General features: G+C 39.7%; 1 protein-coding gene across 1 annotated transcript in view; it reads left to right on the top strand.

Annotated features, from left to right (window-relative positions):
* The window catches only part of anks1ab (ankyrin repeat and sterile alpha motif domain containing 1Ab), a 49848-nt gene that overhangs the window by 22948 nt on the left and 8136 nt on the right, over nucleotides 1-18764 (top strand). Inside the window, exons 3-6 of the mRNA XM_085353438.1 lie at nucleotides 7000-7115; nucleotides 11428-11526; nucleotides 13442-13588; nucleotides 18063-18170. Of these exons, the coding sequence (XP_085209564.1) occupies nucleotides 7000-7115; nucleotides 11428-11526; nucleotides 13442-13588; nucleotides 18063-18170 (470 nt within the window). The remainder of the gene's footprint in view (nucleotides 1-6999; nucleotides 7116-11427; nucleotides 11527-13441; nucleotides 13589-18062; nucleotides 18171-18764) is intronic.

Below are 18764 nucleotides of genomic sequence, written 5' to 3'. Positions count from 1 at the left end.
CCATCAGTAACCAACTTGAATTTGGAGTCTTTTCTTCTCCACAGATTTGACTTTGTGGTGTAAATGCAAAATAACAACACTGTCTGAGGTATTAAGGAATGTTACTCATTTACCACTGATGAGTTAATTGAGCACGATTTATATAGAATATTATCTGCAACCAGTCATTTTACACCAGCAAGAGCTCCTTCATGGCATTTAAACACGCCTTCAGAAAGGACGAAGAGCTCTTTTATTGTTCTCACAAGTTACAGTGATTCATGCTGACTTTTGTTTGGCACATCATTGTTGTTATTTATTACTCACAAGGTTTCCACTTCATGGGAAATCAAATTCTAAATTCCCCTCAGTGTTGTAATTTTTTTTCTCGTGGTACTGTAGATCTCAATAGGGCTTGATTTGATAGTACGCTTCATCAACTGTCCTTCAGGCAGTACAGAGGGAGAAGCCAGCTGGCATCATCTCAGTTTGTTTAGATAACGCAACTGAGTTGATACAGTGTAAACCTACCCCCATTACATACTCTGTAGGAAAGGAGGCTTTGTCGTACAGGACTGTGTAAGGGTGTTTTTCTGCACAGGACTGCGTTTTACGTGTCTCATCAGATTTATTGGGATAACATTTTCATTAGTAATGTGCAGTATGCTTTATGGGCTGCAGTGTCTGCTAACGAGAGAGTTTCTTTCATCATATTTCTGATTCAATGCTGTCATTTCTTCCATAACATCTTCCTGTATTCCTCTTACAAATGTCCATTTGGTGTATTTATGTGATTGCTTTGACCACTTTTAATATAAAATAGTGAAGATTGTAAATTTTCTGTTTTGGATTTAGCATTAAATTTTATTTTCAGTCGTCATGTCAGGAAGACAATTGATTTCTGTTAGCCTTGAGAAGTAAAACCTATATTGTAAAAGTAAATAAACATTATACAGCTTTTTGAGTGGCAACAATATGGTGAAAATTCTCAATGTTTATGATTTCCCCTAAAGTAAAAAAATGCCGATCAAAGTGCTTTTAAGAAACTCACAATTTAGAAATGTACATTTTCAAAAGAAGAGGACGAAAGTATATCAAAAACAATAAAAATAAACTGTTCTTAGAAATCATTAAATGTACTTATTTCATCACAATTCAATTCTTTTAAGGATAATTTCTGTTCATTCATTATCTTTAAGCTCAAATATATCTTTTTTTAAGGAAAGCTTGTTAATTTATCATTTTAATTTTGACTTAAATTCCAGCTCAGTGAGCAGTGTTGGATTAAATGCTATCTAAGCAATTAAGACCTGGAGTTATTCCACATTACGTAAGAGCAAATATGGTGTTTGTTTTCGCTACACTTATAGGTGTGTACTATTAATAGTCCTTGTTTGAAGAATGACATGCTGAAAGTGTCCCAGATTCAGCTGAGTCATACACTTGCTGCTCCGATTTAAATCGGAGATTGTGCACAACTAGTTCTGATGGTTGCCAGGATGCTTTTTTTGTGTCTCTCTTAATAAAAAGGTCATATTTCCTTTTTTCACTGTGTAAGGGAAGGATCGGCTACCCTTCAGAGTAATCACATGGGGAAGGAGGTACACATAGATAGGAGGGGAGAGATGTAGGAGGGATTATGCAAAGATGGAAACCTAAATTGTAAATCTTTATTCCACTTTTAGCTTTTGTTGTGACAGGATGAGGAAAAACTTATCCACTTCATAACACAAGTGAAGGATGGTCATTCATCTTCTTGAAGCAATTTCTGAAAAGAATCAGATTTTCTCGGCTAGCAAAATGTTAATGCAGTTTTGTACCATATAAATCCTCAAAGATAATGATGTTTGTGTTGTGTGCCCATCACAAGTGCCTTGATTGTATGAAAGAGTTCACTGAGTAAATGTGCTTAGAATAAGAGAGGGACTGGAGAGAGACCGCACAGCTAACAGCACACAGGAGGCATCGGCTCGGTTTGTGTACAGGCACACTCTGACGTTCAAAGGAAAAGAGTCCGCCTTCAGTTTCTCTGAATTAATTCAGCTTTGCGGCTCATTTTCTCCAGTGCTTGGGTGTGTTGACAAGGAGCTACTGCTTTTCTCCTGCTCTGATAAAAAGGCATGGCTTTATCTACACACAACCTCTACCTCTTCTTCGGTAAATAGGCCATTCGGGGTGTTCCGTGGAGCCAAGTCTAGACCTCGTAGTGCTCACACAGCACAGAAACCCACTTGGACAGATTTGACAGCTTGGGCTGTTTAACAGGGGATAAGACAGTGACCCATTTCCCCCCACCCCCCATAGGAGAATTGGATCCTCTGTCAGTCAGTAATTAGGTTTTACTATCGTGGGAGGTGTTCCTGTCCCAAAAGAATGAAAAAAATTGGGTGGGGTGGATGGTATTTTGAGCAGTTTTGTTGTATCGTAAAAGCTGAGATTGGTATGAGGCTTAGAAGAAAAGTGTAAAGTATGAGAAGGAGGAGTTGTGGGATCTTGTAGTGAATCATAATTAGTCCACTTCAATCCTTCTTACTTCCTATTACCATCTTATCTCACCCATATGTTTCATCGCCGCCTCCTCTATTAGTCTTTTTCCGTCTTATCTCTCTTGCACATTCTCTCCTTCTCCCTTCCTTTCTCCTTCCCCCTATCCATCATTCTTGTCCTCAGTCACAGAAAATTTAATAGCAGCCTCTTTTCCTGATAACGAATGATGAGCATCGGTCCTTGTGGATGACTGACAGGTCATTGAGACCTGACTTGGCCTTTCACCTAATTGTTAAGGGCGAAGAAACAAAGGTATACGTGGCCAATTAAAGAGGAGGTTCAATCAATAGCCCTTCACTTTGCCTCCCTGTGTTGTCATTGCTTCTCCTCGCCCTCTCTACCTTACTGACTGGCTGGCTACCCATTGGGGAATGTGTGAGGTGATTGCAGGCTGCTTGAAAGCCTGCATAATAATGCTTTGCCTGGAGCTGTACTGGGATAACACCACTGGACACCCTGCATAAGTGAGTGAGTCTTTCAAGCCTTGTTCACCTGTCATTAACATGCATTTTTGGTCAAGATCACAAGTGGACAGTTCTAATTACAGGTGTGAATATACTCAAGATGTACCGAGATCACATAGCTCAGACCTCCATTGAAGGTGGTTTGATTCACCTTTTTTGTATATAAAAGATGAACGTAACATTTGGGACATCAGGGATTGGTTTGTGTAGACTGCATTTCAAAGCTCAGGTGTTGGGTTAGTGGGTCCTGACATGTTGTGGAAAAAAGACAGAATAATGAAAGATGGACATATTTAGATGAAAAAATGAAGTGCTAAACTTGGTTAGCAAATGCTTCCATAAACCGTGGAGGTGCAAAGCACATACCACACATATTCACAATTTAGTTCTAATAGTACATAAAATAATAGATTTTTATGCAATAAAACTGAGGCACAGACTCTTGAACTGTTTAAATGTCAAAAGGTCACCAACACCACAAAGAAAGTTACAGTTCAATAACTATAAGCTATCTACTTCAGGTACTTTAGCATTGGCTTCATTTTTCAGCCACTTGACTGCAGAGTTGCACCTGTCAACTGAAGCTTTGCTAGTCACTAAAATACAGCTGTGCATCTGCCATTGGCTTTAGCAGTTTGAACACCTGTGGCTATTATTTATTATTACTTCTGCGAAAGACTGTTGGATGATTTTGTAATTTGTGAAAGGCACTTTAATGCAATTCAATTCAGTTCAGCTCAATTTTATTTACATAACACCAAATCACAACAGTAGTTGCGTCAAGGCACTTTATATTGTAAAGCCTACAATAATACAAAGAAAGAAAAAGCCCCTCTGAGAAAGTTCTTTGGTGACAGTGAAGGAAAAGCTCCCTTCTAACAAGAAGAAACCTCTGGCAGTACCTGGCTCAGGAAGGTACTGCCATCTACTTAGTGATAGCTTACAGTAATCTGCTGTTGTGTAGAGCAGTGAGATGCTGGTTTGAAAAATTAGACTGCAGCAGGAATCTGGTATTTGGTCTTATCATTAGTTTTTGTCATTGTCTCTCTTTTTCCCCTTATTCTCTTTCCCCTCAACCCCCAAACCAGTCGAGGCACATGCCTGCCCCTTCCTGATACTGGTTCTACAGTGTGTCTTTTCCAGTTAAACAAGGTTCCTTACTTCCCACCATCATGAAGAGTTAGCTCACAGGGGGCTCAATCATTGGGGTTATATTGTATTGTCTTTACCTCCAATTCAAATGTCTTGGGATGTTGCAAATGATTAAAAGCGATAGCTTGGCATTCAAATGCCAAGTGTGAACTTCTGCAGTTGTCCAGTTGTGATCAGATTACTAAAGACATGTTAATGCCACACATGACCTGATTTGTTTATTTTTAACCCCAATTCTAAAAATTTTATGTCATCTTACTTTCTTATGCAGGCTTTTTCCTGTAAGAAGCCTCTGTTGTGCTCTAAAAATGGTTGACATGACATGACATGACATCTGGAAGTACATAGTGGAATTTGCCTCTTTTCTGTCATGCTGGATGAGATGGAGAAGAGGCAGGTCTCGACATGTCCTTTTCTCTTCTCTTCTCTTCTCTTCTCTTCTCTTCTCTTCTTTTCTCTTCTTTTCTCTTCTCTTCTCTTCTCTTCTCTTCTCTTCTCTTCTCTTCTCCAAGTGTATTAAAAACTCTGCTGACTTGAATCAATGCTGCCCCCCCTTGTCCTATCATCAAAGTAAGATGTAAATGAATTAAAGCTTTCTGGTAATAAGCAGGGATTTGAGCAGAGTCTTTGTTTCAATATCCCATGTTAGCCAAAAAAACTGGCGTGGCTCCTGCAGAACTGGATCGAGGTCCCATCATCCCTTTAAATTCTAGTCATTCTTAGCTGGAAAAGACTGTGATTTGGGGCTTTCGGAGCTTGTTCCTCGCCTCTGATGGTGGTGTCCTTTCTCCACTGGCAAGATCAGAGTGCTTCTGTGCAATTCTAATCAGTGCAGTGGAGGGGGAGAGAGGGGGAGAGGTACGTTAAGGTTAGAAAGGCACTGCCAGAAAAGAGTGAGTATGTGTGCATTTTATTGAGAGAGAAAGAGGAGCAAGATATAATGGGAAGGGGTAGACAGACAGACGATGAGTCGAGAGAGAAAGTGTGCGTGCGTTTGCATCTGTCTGTGTGTTTGAGAACGAGAGGCAAGGAGCAAGACAGAGTGAGGGAGAGTGCAAGCCAGAGAGGGAGAGAGAGGCAGAGGGAGGGGAAGTGATATAGTGGGAGAGAGGTGGTTACGTGGAGCAGCACCCCACTTCATCAGGCAGCATACGGCAGCCCTGCAGTGCGATCACACAGTATGGGTATGGGGCTATGAGATTGAGAGAAAGAAAGCTGAGAGAAGCGAGAGAGACAAGAGGGGGGGGGGAGTTACAAAGAAGAGCTTGAGGGATTTGCTTGGATGAGAAGGGGGGGGGGATGAACAGTGAGTCTGTTGGCTGTCGTGGATGTGAGAAGGACGTGGCGGCAGTGGCTGAGCTTAAGGCAGATCGTTGGTCTCCTGTGTAGAAGTAGCCAGCGTGAGGACGCTATGCCCTGTGAGCAGTGAGGGGTAGCGTGTGTGAGCCAGGAGCAGCTGCTGTGACTGCATCTGCGCTGCCTGCGTGTCTCCGACAGGCAGGGGATGCAGCAAACCTCTGCCCTGAGCACAGAGGCTGCTAGCTGCACCCAGCAAGGGGAAGAACCAGGTGGGCTGGGGAGGGAGTGGGGGGCGCCTGCCTCAGGAAGGAGCTACCTTAACCGGCACTGTGGTCCTGCAGTGATCCTCGCTTCAGAGTCAAGAGGCTCACCTGCCATCTGTTGGATCTGAACCTGGATTTACTGCTTTCAGAGATGAGAAGCACGTTCTTTGGCTTAGCCGCACATCCAGCAGCTTGCTGAAAAGTGTGAATGTGGGCAGCACAGGGAGCACTGGTACCACCAAGGACTTTGAGCCTTTTTCCTTTGGCAGACAGCTTACCTGGAGCTTTATCAAGGAATCTAAACTTGGATTTTATTATGAATTGAGGAGTTTGGAATCAGCACACTGTGGAAAGCCTAAGCCAACGTTTCTTTGATGTAGGATTTACAATATGTCTACCTGACCGTACTCCGTGTGGCTGTGGAGTAAGGACGAAATATGATTTAAGCAAATGTCTATTCCTTGATCAAAAATTACACGCGTACCTCAACAGTACTTTAGAATGCTGCTACCTTCATTGTATGAGCCTTGTCCTAGCTCTCAAAGAGGTTGACCAATGAAGCCATGGGACTCAGCCAGAGCTTTACAAGTATGTGGTGAAAACCCTGACAGATTCATTTTGGGGGAGCTGAGTATTTCTGTGTTACATCCTGATGGAGTAGTTTCTGATTTTAGAATAAGTGACGGGGATATTTTTAACAGAGTAAATAATGTCAGGTATATGAAAATGTCTTATTTAGTGAAACATAATTTCCATTTCCACTCAGTCTGAAAATGATCTAGTCTCTTGACTTGTAGTGGTGTGTTGTAATGATTTTGGACGAACTAGGCACTTGTTTTTACACTTGCTCATCTGCTCACTAAAGGAATGCTTAGTGAGCTCGGTTTGTTGGAAGATGCTGTAGTGGCTCAGTCCAACATAACTTAACAATACAGAGCTTCAGATGGGCTCCCTTCCCCGCACTACCTCCACCCTTGCCTGACATATCTAGTCAGTCACACTAACACCAGTGGGTGTATATTAGCCTAGTCAGTCCCCTGCAGGGCTTGAGCGGTGCCTGCAGCACTTCCTTTCCTCCTCCTGTGTTTGAGTTTAGCCGGGCCCCCGCCTGTACTGTGGGAGCCCCTCACCCCCGGCCTGGACCCTGTCTCCCCCCTACCCTGCCTGGTGCTGCTGCACTCGGCTCTGCTTCTGCTGGCCGAGGATGATGTGGCAATGCCATGTGTCGTCCTCTGAGTGCCGCTGCTACCGGCTGAACGGCTTCTCCCTGCTGAAGCGCTTCCCTCTCTCGGCAGATGGGGCCTGTGGTAAAGCCCTGGACCAGCCGGTGGGAGAGTGGCTGGAGCACGTGGGGCTGCCGCAGTACGAGAGCAAGCTCCTGCTCAATGGCTTTGATGACCTACGATTCATGGTGAGTCACCTGCAGCATGTCATCTCAAGGGTCGGTTCCACTTTACATCACCCTGTCTCTCCACTGTCAAACAAGCTGCATTAGTCTTTTTATGTCACCACTCTGCTTGTCTCTTGGTAACTCCACGCCCCCTTATTTCTGTCTCTCACTCACCCTTCCACTCTCTCTCTTCCTTTATAACACTTTCCCATCTCCTCTCCATAACTCCTCCTCACCTCTGTGCAACGCATGACCCAGCTAAAATTTATGGCCTCTTCCTGAATCCCTATAAAGAGTATGAGCTGTCACCAGTGGGAACACACAGACAGCCAACATTCATTAACTTTTTCCCAGCATTCCCAGTCATCTCATTTACTGCAAAATTCAAATGTCTGTCTCCACATCGATTCCCTTGATTTACAGCCACTGTACTTGACCTCTGTTTAGGTATAGTCACTTAACCAGGACAAACAATTCTTAATATAAGCACAGCATGTTTTATCCTAGATACACTTTGCATGGTTGATTGCTAAATCTTATTAAATCCTCCACAGATTATTCTCTGTACTATCCATATGGTGGGCCTATCTTGCATTTACTGTACAAGAGATGATTACACTGCAGCAGCATGCTGTTGTGCTGTTTTTTTTTTTTACAATGATATGCTGCAATTGCATTACATATGTTTGCATGCATCTATTTTTCTATTTTCAAATTTTTTATTTATACTGTAAAAAATGATCAAAATCACAGTTTTTTCCACTGTGGTGGCTAAAAAATGATGCCAGAGATAAGTTTTCCTAAAACATAAAAAGTTATTGAAGAATTATATATAATTTAGCATTTTTTTTATGCAACAGTAAGAATCTAATATTAATATATTCATACTAAAGTGATGTCCACAATCTGTCTGAAAGCTTTATCATGTTTCCCGTAAAGAACATTGTGAGGAAACCTGATATTGCATTTGACAGGGATAGCCAAAAACACCACTTTCCATCTGATAGTCATGTTTCTCTGAAAACATGGCTATATGCTGTAAATAAGTAGGCCTGGGGGTAACATTTCTCAGGCCACAGAGTTGCAATAGCACCATGGGTTATATGATACAGTGCGTCTGATGTCACAGTGGAATTCAGTCAAGTGAGACCAGTGAGGTCAGAAAAAAAGAGTGGTTGTATTGACAAATCAGTATAGTTTATAAGTGCTACTGTCTTTTCTGGATTTCTTTTCCCATTTTGGGTAGAAATGAGATTGCAGTATAGTGGAAATTTGTAAGAATGTGACCATTCAGATGGACTCAGCTTTATATTTGTTTATGAGGCGATAACACAACTATAAGAGCATGGTTGTAAAAAATAAAGGAATACAGTATTTGGTAGGTGATTACAGCTACACTAATAAATCAGTTATCTCCAGAATAATACACTGGAGTTAATTAAGTTGGAAGTAATTTACACACTGAGAGATTTGGAAATGCTGTTATGTAATTAACACTAGTAACAAAAGGGCAAGTTGACTTTTTTCAGTCAGAAAATGTCCAGCAAAAAACACATTATGGATTCAGCCAGTTGTACTGTACTAGACAAAACTCAGGTCATCTGTATTAAATTCAGACTTCAGTGCATAAGATTTGAGGGGATGAGTCCTTTGGCACTAAAAAAGGATGATTTCTAACCTTGACTGATTAAATCTAATCTTTATATGTTTTTAGTCCTCTTGCAAATGACCATGTGGGAGCAGGTACTTCATTTAGTTGATGGAGAAATCTGTTCTTCTTATTGATTTGTTACATAGGCAACATAAGCCAACAAAAGCCAGATGCAACAACCAGGTAGAATAACTGTCATCCTCAATTGACTAAGCAATATCTCTGCCTGTATTTTGTTATTTTGCCCAAAATGTAACATTCATCATTTAGTAGATATAGTAGACTTAGAGAACAAAAAGCGAGCTTTACCGTCTGATTGGGATTGAATGAATCCATGTAGATCAAGATTTCCAGGATACAGTGTGATGTGGACTTGGTTCATTAGCCTTTCTGATGTTCATGTTCATGCCACAGTTAATGTGTCTGCTAGACTTGATGCATCAAGGAAATAAATCATTAGCTTCACAAGGCAAATTAGCCATGGATATTTACAAGGATGTGGAGGTTGCAAACAAGAAGAAAGGTCAGAGTAGGCAGGCACTGTGAATGTTTAATATTGACCTTTTAGATTGTGCTAGGCTTGCTTCAGATGTCATCAATCTAACTGAACTTAAATATCAGAACTCATTTGTGGGATTCATTGCAAATTTGAGTAAAGTGATCAGTAGAGGGCAGTACTGTGGCTCCTTTTTAATTCCCCGTCATGTTTGATTTCATTTATGTATTAACACTGTATTTAGGAACAATGCAATGGAGCCCAGAGGAACATGTAGTAATATTTAACCATTTCTGGAAATCAGCTGACATAAAAACAGGGTAAACCCAGAGCAGATTTTACTTTAAACACTATATCGTTTGTGAGCCCAGAGGGGATTGAAAGCTCTTCCCAGTTTAATTCTGCAGTGACAGGAGTCTCAGCACGCAAGCCTTTCTGTGCCCACAACCCACTGCTGTCACAGCTTAAGATACACTGTATAGTCCTGCTTGGAAAGTTTCCTTGTGTCCGCCCGTCAGCGCACAAGAGCAGCCGCTCACATGAGTCGGCAAGGCTCTCTGCATGTGATGATTGCTCTGAGATGCAGCTTTTGAGGGATCATAAATTATGAACAGTTGTGTGCCCATTCTCATAATTTTTACACGATGATAATCATTTTTGCACTACCAAAAGTGGGGCACCCGTAGCTTTCACTCTCTTGGCCTTCATGGCCACACATTTCATTTGAGTGAAAAAATACACAAATTATTATTATTTTTTTTAGATAAACAATCTAGTGGAGGAGAACATCTTAGAAGTCTGTCCATCATCATCCACTTGTATTGCATCTCTTCTGCATTAATATTGCATCAGACGCTACATTCCCCCCCATTTTCGAATATCGTAATATGGAGCTGAACATCAACATTCTGATCCGTAAACTCTTTATTCTTTATCATTTCCCTGTTACGTCTGCTTTAAAAATGGAAAATCTTTATGCTTCCAAACTATTCCTCTGTGGAGAAGGGGAATGGAGCAGTTCTAATTCACTGTTGCCTTAACTGAGTGCATTTAGTGAGATGAAGGACTTCTACCATGGCTACATCTGCAAGGCATATCAGATCAAATCACACTACCATAGCTTATAAGCTATGTAAGAACTGAACCATACATTCCTGTCACATGTTTCAAATGCGGCATGAAATAACAAGTTTGCAAAGTCTCCCGAGGCATCATCAAACTTCCAACTGTGTTAATAAAAGTGGAGGATCTATTTTTGGACCTCCCTTACATCAGGCCCGCTTCATTTTGACCTTTTATTCTTGCGATCAGTGAGTAATCTCCCAACTGCACCCTGATAGAGGCCTGTGAATACTGCTGCATTGTGCTCTGAAACCAATCCAGAGAGAGCAGATTGAGTAAAGACTACAGAACATTTTAACATTCTTGGCCAGAGAGAATCAATCTGCAGCAGTCCTCAGGGAAAAACGCTTAGCTCTTCATTTTCATGGTTCTCCTTGTATTTACATTCCTACCTATAAACCAGTAGAAGATGATGAAGCAAGTGGGGCTGTGATTTGAATAAGGGAAGAATTTTCTTTTTGAAGCTTTCAGGATGTGAGAAAAAAATCTATTGTTCATTGTTTCCACACCCTAAATTAACAAATAGTCTCAAATTGTTGTGGAATACTTCCTCTTGGACTGTTTGGTGTCCCTGGATGAAGCACAGCAGCACAGGGATCCTGGAGACGCAGCAGCAATTCTGAAGGCTTTGTTCCTGCTGAGTCGCACCAGATCAGATTGATTACTCTTGGCACGCACAATTTATTTGACTTCATTGTCCTCCCACTCTGCTGTTACTGCTTGTGTCAGAGATGTGCATATTCTGCGTGTTTGCGCATGCAGTGTGTGTTAAGAGCAAGTGTGTATTTTTTCAGTCACAGTTTTACCCTTGCAGTAAGGCTGTGGAGCAAGTCATGATACTTTTGAGTGGATTGTTTATTTCTGTGCAAATATGTACACGGTATTATAAATGATTTTTCTTGCATACTGTTGTTCTGTATATCCATTTTCATTCTGCGTACTGTCTATGTGCTTGTGTGTATGTGATTGTTTGCATGCACGTATGTCTGATGACTACGCCTTTGGGTGTGCCTGTGTGTGAATGTGTTTATTTGTGTGTCTCTCCTGTGTTTGTGCACATGCAGGGAAGTAACGTGATGGAGGACCAGGATCTCAGAGACATCGGGATCACTGATCCAGGACATCGAAAGAAAATCCTCCACGCGGCACGCAACTTGCCCAAGGTGCTTAATATCGTAGGTTATCTTCAGCACTAAGGAGACCAGCAACTGACAGGATCTCAAATAACAAAAAAACCCCAATAAGGACAAGTACTTCACTAACAATAGCAAATAAGCTAAAAATAGATAAATGGCACCCTGATATGTGTTATAGTGTTGAAGGAGTATTCATGCTGTCCATAGAGTGGGTTAAGCCTGAAGCAACAAAGCTGTCTAAGCAAACAAAATGACAGAGTGGGTTCATTTAAAACCTATTATCTTTCATTCAGGAATACACACTTTTCACTCTATGATAGCTGGGATGGGCTCCAGTTCAGTGACCCTCAACTGGACAACTGATTAAGAGGATAGTTGAATGAATGAATGGATGGATGAGTGGCTTTATTTGTGTTTGTTATACTCTGATATCTGTTTGATATCACTGCAAATGAAAAAACGAGTCATAAAACACTAGTTATTACTTTTTTTTTAGACAACTATCCATTTTTAAAAGACAATTTTTCTCCTCATTTACAATAAAAAAAAATAAATATAAGGTATGCTTGAGGGAATTATGTTTTATACTATGCTAGTATTATTTTAACATTAATCCACAAATTAACCGGTGACTCTGTTAAAAACATTAAAATGATAGCATTATGCAGTTGGTCCAGCACCTTCGTGATGCAAGTCCTGTTTTAGTTCACAGATGCTTTCTGTGAGATTGAACTCTGGTTAATATGGAAATCATTACAGTTTAATGAACTCATTTGGCCTCTTTCACTACGATGTTTGTAGAAATGTTGTTAAACTGAACAAAAACCAACTGTGCATGCAAAATTACTGTTAAATTCATGTAACGGTTGCACTGGCCAATTTTGTTCTTACCATCGTGAGTACGATAGTGAATCATTCTGATCTTGCCTTCTACATTCTGCATACGGCGACACCTCCATTTCTCCAAGGTCCATTTCTTGCATATTTACTTTGAGGTGGACTATGAAGGAAGCTGATGAAGTTATTTTAAGAATGGAACAATATTATCCAAACTGCTTTATTAAAAGCAACTCTTTTCCATGTTCTTGGTTTGAACTTGGTTTGAGCAGATCTTGACTATGTCTACGTGCCACTGATTTACTGTACAAATCTCTGTCTGTGTGTTTGTTTTTTTTGGCTGCTAACTCCTCCTACACAGTCAGGAGTTGAGCAACCAAACTTGGCACGCAGGTACATCATAGGCTCCTGAAGGTTATTATGTATATCAGGTTTCTGATGTCATCAGATTCCCTAGCAATTACTGTACTAAGCAACAGGCTAAAATGACTTGTTTTTAGTGTTTAACAATTATAACACCATCTAAAAGTATTGTATCTTTTTTTGTCATCATAGTAGCATCTCATTTATATCCACAAAAACTGAATTATACATGATCTATGGTATGTTGCCTAGCAACCACATAGCAGTTAGCTAAACTTACCTATTTACGTGCCTACAGCAAAGCATCATATCATTTTCATTTCATGGCCACCAGCATGAACAGGTCAAACAATGCTATAGCATGGGCATGTACTAGTTCCTTTAGACCACCACTTGAACAAGTGTACCTAAAGAAGTGGAAGCAGCTGTCACCTAAGATCATAAGCTTTGCAGTGTTGTACAAATTACATTTTTGTTCTGGAGATGAGAAAAGTTTAGATGGAATATGTAGGGATCAGCAAAGTCAGGAGTAACCTTCCCCGGGGATTATAAATGATGATTTCACAGCACTCCATCCGGCAATCGTTGATGTTCCAGTCAAGAGCTGAACTGACATTGCTGTTTTTTAAGCTACTTGCCTAGCATGGCTGCTGCAGCAGTCAGCTTTAGTTGGGTAGAAAACCCAAATTGTCCTTCCATAAAGTCACAGTTCTTGCTTACTTAGATGCATCTGTCTCCGTAGGTAAAAGCACTGGGGTGTGATGGCAGCACATCTCTTGCCACTTGGTTGGATGGCCTTGGTCTGCATGAATATCTGCCCAACTTTCTTGCCAGCGGCTACCGCACACTGGAGTGTGTTAAGAACCTGTGGGAACTGGAGATCATCAATGTAAGAGGCCACTGATTACTCAAATTATAAATGCATGCACTACGAGTAATTAAATGCATAAAGTAGCAAAAAAATTACTTTTACTTATTTTTTTCTACTAACATTTTGCAATGTTTTATGACATTTTTCCCTTTCTGAGTCCGAAAACATTTTTTTTTCGATAAAATAAATGTTACCTAAAAATATAATTAAGTAAGTATTAAGTATTTAACTGTGTCTACAATAGTCAGTGCTCACCCATTAATATTGTATGCGCTACTCTCCTTAGTACTTCTATATTTGTACCATTATGTTTACAGTTCAGTTGCTTGGGTCGTGTTTTATTTACCTTCATGTTTGAATAACAAAGCTGTCATGGCTGAGGTGGGTAGGTGAGCTAGTGACTAACACTGTGGCACCGCAAGGAGTGAGCATGCTCTGCTCATTGTTAAGGAAGAAAATCTTTAAAGTTAATATTTTTAAGCTGTCTTGCTGATGTTCATCAAGAGCATGCAATCATACAGGTCATTGTATTATATAAAGCTATTCTTTAACCAGGAAGTTAAATTCTTCAGATTCTGATTATATCTTTCATAAGAGTGTCGTGGGCTGACATAAGCAGGATTAACCTAGCGTGTTTTCTAATGTCAGGTAAAACCATAGATGCAAGAAAAAACACTCTGCACCAGGAAAACATGCACTCAGGGACACAGAAACTATATTTTATAGCTACAAAACTAATTTCAAAACGGTAGAGGAAATGTAGTTTGTTTTCGTTTGTCACTTGTCATTCTGGCAATTGTTTTTAACACAGCTAGCATGAAGTTTTTTTGAGACTGAGAGGTCTGTGTGAGTGTTTCTGGATTCATTCGGTACATTAGAGAGAGCAGTCTAAAGAAACTGAAAAAGGTAAGTTTGTATGATAATATCTTATATTGCAATCATATTCTCAAATTATACATGCCCTGTCTGTAACATCTGAAAATAAAATATAATAAATAATAAAAACAAAGATCGACCAAATGGACCAATACGGCAATGCCACGATGATCCATTTGGCAAAGTAAATCCATTGGGTATCCTTGTTGGTCTTCAGACAACAATTCTGATGGCTAAAGAACCAAATGGGACAGGCGGAAAAAAAAACAAACAAAAAAAAACAAAAAACAAATTATACATGCCCGTCATAACTAAGACTAAATGAAAGAAAACTAAAATAAATTGAGACATTTTTTAATAATAAATAATCACATAATCACTCACCATACCTTTTATACAAGACAAGAGTAATGAATATTGATTGTATTTAAATGTGACATTCAAAAATGGATATAGAATACAATTTAATAATCCTTTAGTTGTCCCACAGGGGGAAATTTGGTTGGAACAGCAGCAAAAAAAAAACACATATACAAACAGAACAGGACACAGGACATAGAACAGAAACACACAAACATTTTTATATATTTACATCATGGACAATAGTTACCAAAGCAGTAGTGTACAGTTATTAAAATTAAAGTACAGATATATAGCATGTACTTGGAAAATAATTCAGAAAACATTTGATTTAAGTTTGCCTTAGTTGATAATTAGTTGCTTTTGTATTAAGCTCTATGAACTTTTGAGGGTTTACAGTCCAGCACTGATTAACTCTGTGGATGGATGAAGTCGAGCCAGTTCTCATAGCCTTAATAACAAGGCCATCCTAATATGTGGCTCCCAACGAAGTTAAGCAGTACTTTAAAATGCTGAGCCGAAATATCAGAAATGCTTCGTGATGGAAGCATTTGCATAAAACTACAGCAGAGACAAAATCACCACACAGTAATTAGTGGATAATTAACAGATGTGTGTAAATTAAGAGACAAAGTTGTGACTGATGACATGGAGAAATGTAATTTGGTTTTATCCGTATGGAAATAGTGTAACATTTTATGATAATTTGTAATTAGAGAGGCGGTCTTATTAATTTTGCCTAGAAACATGGGTGCAACATGTGTAGGAGGATTGATTTCTCAGATTGTGTGTACATGGAGAACAGTGTTTTTCTGACAGGTTTGAAACATTATTACTAGAATATGGAAGTAGAAAAACACATGATCATTAGTTAGAGATTTTTCAAGACGGTGCTCTTTTTAAAAAATAATTTATAATGAAATATTGATAATATTGGCTACATGTAAATTATCCAAATGGATTAATCTGCCTGTGATGACGATTTGCAAATAGCCATGGCCTTGTCTGCTGGAGTCACAAATCAAAGCGCTTAAGCAGTATTGAGCTGCAACAACTTTATAGGCATCCTTTTGATGTTTTTCCATTTGCCACTTGATACCTGGTTTATTCACATTGTATTCACATTTCACTTTTTATAACTGATGCTAGAGATCTTGCAAAGTGGAAGTTTATTGTTGATCAATTGCTTTAATATGAAAGCTGTGCAATGTCTGCAGCATTATCTCCTTTTTGCACTTTATAAGAAGGAGAAGCTTGTGTAAATTCAGTGTTATGATATCATCTTGCTCATGTGAAGAGCAAGAAACTCATAAAAAGGTAATTTACCATGAGAGAGTGGCGATCTCTTGCCTATATCATAGTGGATATATATATATATATATATAGTAAATGTCCAAACTAGAACATGTCTGAAGTGGGCTGTTTCCTTATGTATGCTGCATGTGAGAGATGACAACTGGAAAATATCCCAACTTGATTTTCCTAAAACTGTCCAAACTTCATATGTGAAAATAGGATAATCCAAACGTGTCATAGGGTTATGTTGCTGACATCGGAGCAGCAGAGACACAAGGGTTGTGAGAGTCAATACAAGCAAGTTTGTCAGACAGAATGTGATGAGACAGGAATGTGCGTTATATAAAGCAATACATAAATCCCATCTATATGCCAATACAATTTTTTGTGTTGTGCAGCTGTCTGAATGCAGCCATCTCATTTGACCAAATGGTTGTCAATCAATCAACAGTATTGTGCATTTCCTTTGTTCACTGCAATAATGTGATCAATATTTCTTACTCTGAGAGAGGGTCTGACTGGATCACTGATGTATATGGAATCAAAATCTGTCTGTCAGTTTTTAATGTGGTGATAATGTTTCCGTGTTTTCTAATTTATAACAGATTGTGTTGAAAATATTATTTATTTTTCTTGTTGTGACTCATAAAAAAATACCAGCAATGAGATGATCCAATATGGCTCATACGCAAAGACAGCACCGCAACAAAGCTGATACTGAGTCATCATTTTTCTTTTTGTTTTGTTTTTTTTTGCACTTCTCACTCAGTTTGTTTGTGTGCATAGTTATGAAAAACACAAAAAACTGTGGCGGTAAATTAGCAGAAACCAGCAACAGCTGCAGTCACAGCAGCAGCAGCAGCAGCAACAGTCGAGCAGCAGCCAAGCATACTGTCCATGCAGTGTGTGAGAGATGGTGTCCAGCAGACTGCGATGCAGAAGGATGGGGGTGTGAGTGCAGGGCACATTACTTTCAGTGTGCAGAGTAGCAGAACTGCCTCTCAGCATCTGAACTCACTTTGCCCATCACATCTCCGACATCCTCCTCAGCGTCTCACTGCAAACAGCATCGAGCACTGAGATGATCTATGAGCTGGTTCCCTGTATAATCCCAAGGTGTTCTTTATTACTATTTAAATTCCGTCTCATTTCACAGGCCTCGTGCACACTGGCCTCACTGGGATTCTGCACATGGTTTTGATGAAAACAGCACCAGAAATCCAGCACACAAACCAGTTGCCTCTTCTGCCTCCGACTCCCACTGAATAAATAATTGAAGCTTTAGACAAAGAATCATATGAGCCTGTTATGGAATATTTTGTACCCGTGACATAATTGCAAATGTAACATTAATCACTCAACATCCACCTTTACTGGATGAGCATGAATGTTAATAGCCGATTATGCAAATTGTCAGTTTTGGGGTGATGGGTTTTGACTATATAAAATTAGCTTATTGTTCCTTTTGTGATGATTTGAGTCTCACTAGCTGCAGCGGCCTTTGTAAAAAAAAAAAGTTTAGCGAGACAGATGCTGTGGATAGACGAGCAGTGTTTTTATACTGTGAATGGCAAACACAGTGTGTATTTACATAGTGACACTGTTATGCTTTATCCTTTTCATATGTCACATGTTATCCTACATAAATCAGTAAAGTCTTGTGTGTTTTTTAAGCACTATGTCCAAAAATGGGTCGTAAATTATAGAGCGTCCCGAGAAGGAGACAGTGCGGTACTTCAAGCTTACGGCAAAACAGATTGAGGTTGAATTATTGACGCGAGTCATTTCTGTTTGCCTGTGGATGCCTGCCAGTGAGGGGTGCTTGCCACCAACTCTGTGTCAGTTTATTTTGAATATAAAGTATCTATATTATTTTAGTCTAGATAAACTCCTGTATGTAAGATATGGATCTAAGAGTACAGGAAAGTCTCATGCTATGCCCTGATGTTGTCCTCTCTAGGTTATTAAGGTTGGTCCTCTGGGTCACAGGAAGAGGATCATTGCCTCTCTAGCAGAGAGACCCTACGAAGAGGCTCCATCTAAGTCCCGTCGTCTGTCCCCAATTATGGTAATGCATTTCATATTTTCTCACATTTTCTCTAGAATTCACAAAAATACGGTCAGCTCTAAAAGATGGAAGATGTTTTTATTTAAAGCACCAGCCAGACTGCAGCAGTGTTAGTGCTGCTATTTAACCACTGTCGACACTTATTCGATTAATAGATCAGATATGCTTAATGTGCTTAGTAAGAAGGATAGCTCTGCTCATACCCTCGGTATAACACACATATTGATTTTTTTTTCCCTCAGCATGTTTAGCCTCGTTCCTGTGTGCTGTTATATTTTAGTTTATTTTTTTCTTACTCTACAACAATCCAGACAGAGCTGAAGTGTAAAGCAGCATGGCACGGTTGAGCTGTTTTTCTATACCGACATCATTTTGTGAGAAAATGGATCCTTTTTCTTTCTGCAGCGGAAATCTAATTTTGGAATGAGATTCTTCAATATCATTATGTTCACAACAGTTAAATACTGAGGGCTGATTTCCCAGGCAGATTAAACTGGGCTAAAAAGAATTGAGAATCTCCATGGAAGAGGCTCTTTTTGTCGAGGATTAGGCTTGGATGTAGATCAGGAAAACCAGCCTGTGTAGACAGTGCTT

The sequence above is a fragment of the Diplotaxodon limnothrissa genome, linkage group LG5 (genome assembly GCF_057381915.1).
Source record: "Diplotaxodon limnothrissa isolate DT_005_m linkage group LG5, D_limnothrissa_male_GT1.1, whole genome shotgun sequence".
Taxonomy (NCBI): domain Eukaryota; kingdom Metazoa; phylum Chordata; class Actinopteri; order Cichliformes; family Cichlidae; genus Diplotaxodon; species Diplotaxodon limnothrissa.
Note: the sequence above shows the minus strand (reverse complement) of the source record. Positions and strands in the feature narration are given on the sequence as shown.